We start from the raw sequence: 1,760 nt of genomic DNA, 5'->3' as shown, positions 1-1,760 counted from the left end.
GGCCTGCCAGCGTAGGCGCTCGTCGGCGTTGGACAGGTACTCCGTCCGGGCAATGTCTGTGCGGAACTGAGGGCGGGCTGTTACCTCTCTGCCTCCTCAGAGGGGACCGTCCCCAGGGCAGCCTGTGCAAGCCCCCGCCGCCCCGCGGCTCCCACTGAGGCCCACCGGTACCTGGATGTTGGCCTGCTGCAGGTGGTGGGACCAGGTGGTGAACAGGTTCTGGCGCATCTGCTGGTCAAAGTAGCCGGCGTAGGCGATGAAGGCCGCGGGCAGCAGGCGTTCGGGCGCACCGGCGGGCCAAAGTAGCCGGCGTAGGCGATGAAGGCCGCGGACAGCAGGCAGTCCCCGGCGATGGTGGACATCTGGTTTTTGAACGTCTCGCTTGTTTTCTCCCATCGTTCCCCCTCAGCAGACAAGCTCTCCAGCTGCTCCGGTTCACCTGGAAGAAACCCGACCAGGGCTTGGGACCGGCAGGGCTTGCTGGGGCGTCGTCACCCACGTCACGTGCGGGGTGTGTGGGCTGGAAACGAGCTGGAGGCAGGGGGGCCCAGACTGGGCGCGCCGCGACAGCACAGACTTCGAGCCTGACGTGGGCGGCACCAGTGCAGGGACTGACTCAGCCTGGAGACACCCGTGTGAGGAGAGGTGGGAACAGGAGGGCGGGAGGGACAGCCAGGCGAGGGTGACGGCAAGGACCACAAGTGCAAGAAGATGGGAGCACCTCGGGATCTGAGGAGCGCAGGCGTGAGCCACAGAGACTCTGGGGAGGGGATGGCAGACGCTGGCGGGGAGCCCCTCAGAGAACGCGCAGGTCTGCAGCTGGAAGCAGGCAGCAAGGAAGGGGCGTGGGGACCCTGGCGGGTGTGAGCGACCAGCTGGTGTCTATACCCTAATTCACATCACTTGGTGAGTACACAGTGCGTAACCTAGCAGGGAAGTCCTGGGGACGCTGGCGGGCACTGAACGGTGCACTCGCAGGGACCAGGGTATGGCGCCGTGTGGACACGGGTGGCCCCAGTGGGAGCCACGGCCATGCTCTCACCTTGGCTTCGACGGCGGCCAGGTCGGCCTTGATGGCCTGGGCCTCTGAGATGAGGACGGCGTACTCCTCCTTGTAGCGGGCGATGCTGGCCTCCAGGTCCCGGATCATCTGCTCCACCTCGTTGGCCTTCTGCTGGTTGTCCTTGGCGTCGTCCTCCAGCTTCTGCAGCTCATTGCGCAGGGGCTCCACCCTCTTCAGCATGTCTGCGTAGTTAAGCTGAAGGGCACAGGGATGCGTGTGACTGGGAAGTGACAGGAAAAGCTGTCGCCGTCCGCACGGGCGCCCGAGCTAGTCACCTGTGCAATGGCCCACTTCACCATGGGGCCGCAGGCCAGCGAGGCCCGGTTGACGATCTCATAGTTGTAGCTCGGGTTGGACATGTAGTTCTTCTTCATCTTCTCCCTGATGGCGTCACTGTGAAAGAGGAATGGGTTTCTAAGTACATGCGGGACAAAGGGGGAGTTTTGGTGGACAGAAATGCAGGCTGGCGAGCTCTCCTCTCCCTGTCCCAGTAATGGCCGGGGCTGTGCGTCCTCAGGTAGAGCTGAGGGCACTGGTGCAGGGACGACCTCGGACGAGCCAGCCCTAGGCCCTCAGGAAACCGCAGACAGACAGACTCTGGCAAGGGGTGCCTCCTTTCAGGGCTCACAGCGACTGCTGAGGGGCTGGAAAACTACCGTGGAGAAGGTGCTGACTTCTTTTTTTTTTTTTTTTGCAG

The 1,760-nt window shown here is 63.4% G+C and overlaps 1 protein-coding gene across 1 annotated transcript in view; it reads right to left on the bottom strand.

Moving 5' to 3' along the window:
* Positions 1-1,760, bottom strand: part of DYNC1H1 (dynein cytoplasmic 1 heavy chain 1) — a gene marked incomplete at its 5' end in the record, with an annotated part of 74,994 nt that overhangs the window by 15,185 nt on the left and 58,049 nt on the right. The window contains 3 exons of the mRNA XM_014592190.1: positions 427-439; positions 1,043-1,258; positions 1,339-1,456. Coding sequence (XP_014447676.1) covers positions 427-439; positions 1,043-1,258; positions 1,339-1,456 — 347 coding nt within the window. The remainder of the gene's footprint in view (positions 1-426; positions 440-1,042; positions 1,259-1,338; positions 1,457-1,760) is intronic.

This window comes from Tupaia chinensis, unplaced genomic scaffold (assembly GCF_000334495.1).
Source record: "Tupaia chinensis unplaced genomic scaffold, TupChi_1.0 Scaffold000671_1, whole genome shotgun sequence".
Classification (NCBI taxonomy): Eukaryota; Metazoa; Chordata; class Mammalia; order Scandentia; family Tupaiidae; genus Tupaia; species Tupaia belangeri.
The sequence above is the reverse complement of the archived record's forward strand: the minus strand, read 5'-3'. Positions and strand labels throughout refer to the sequence as shown.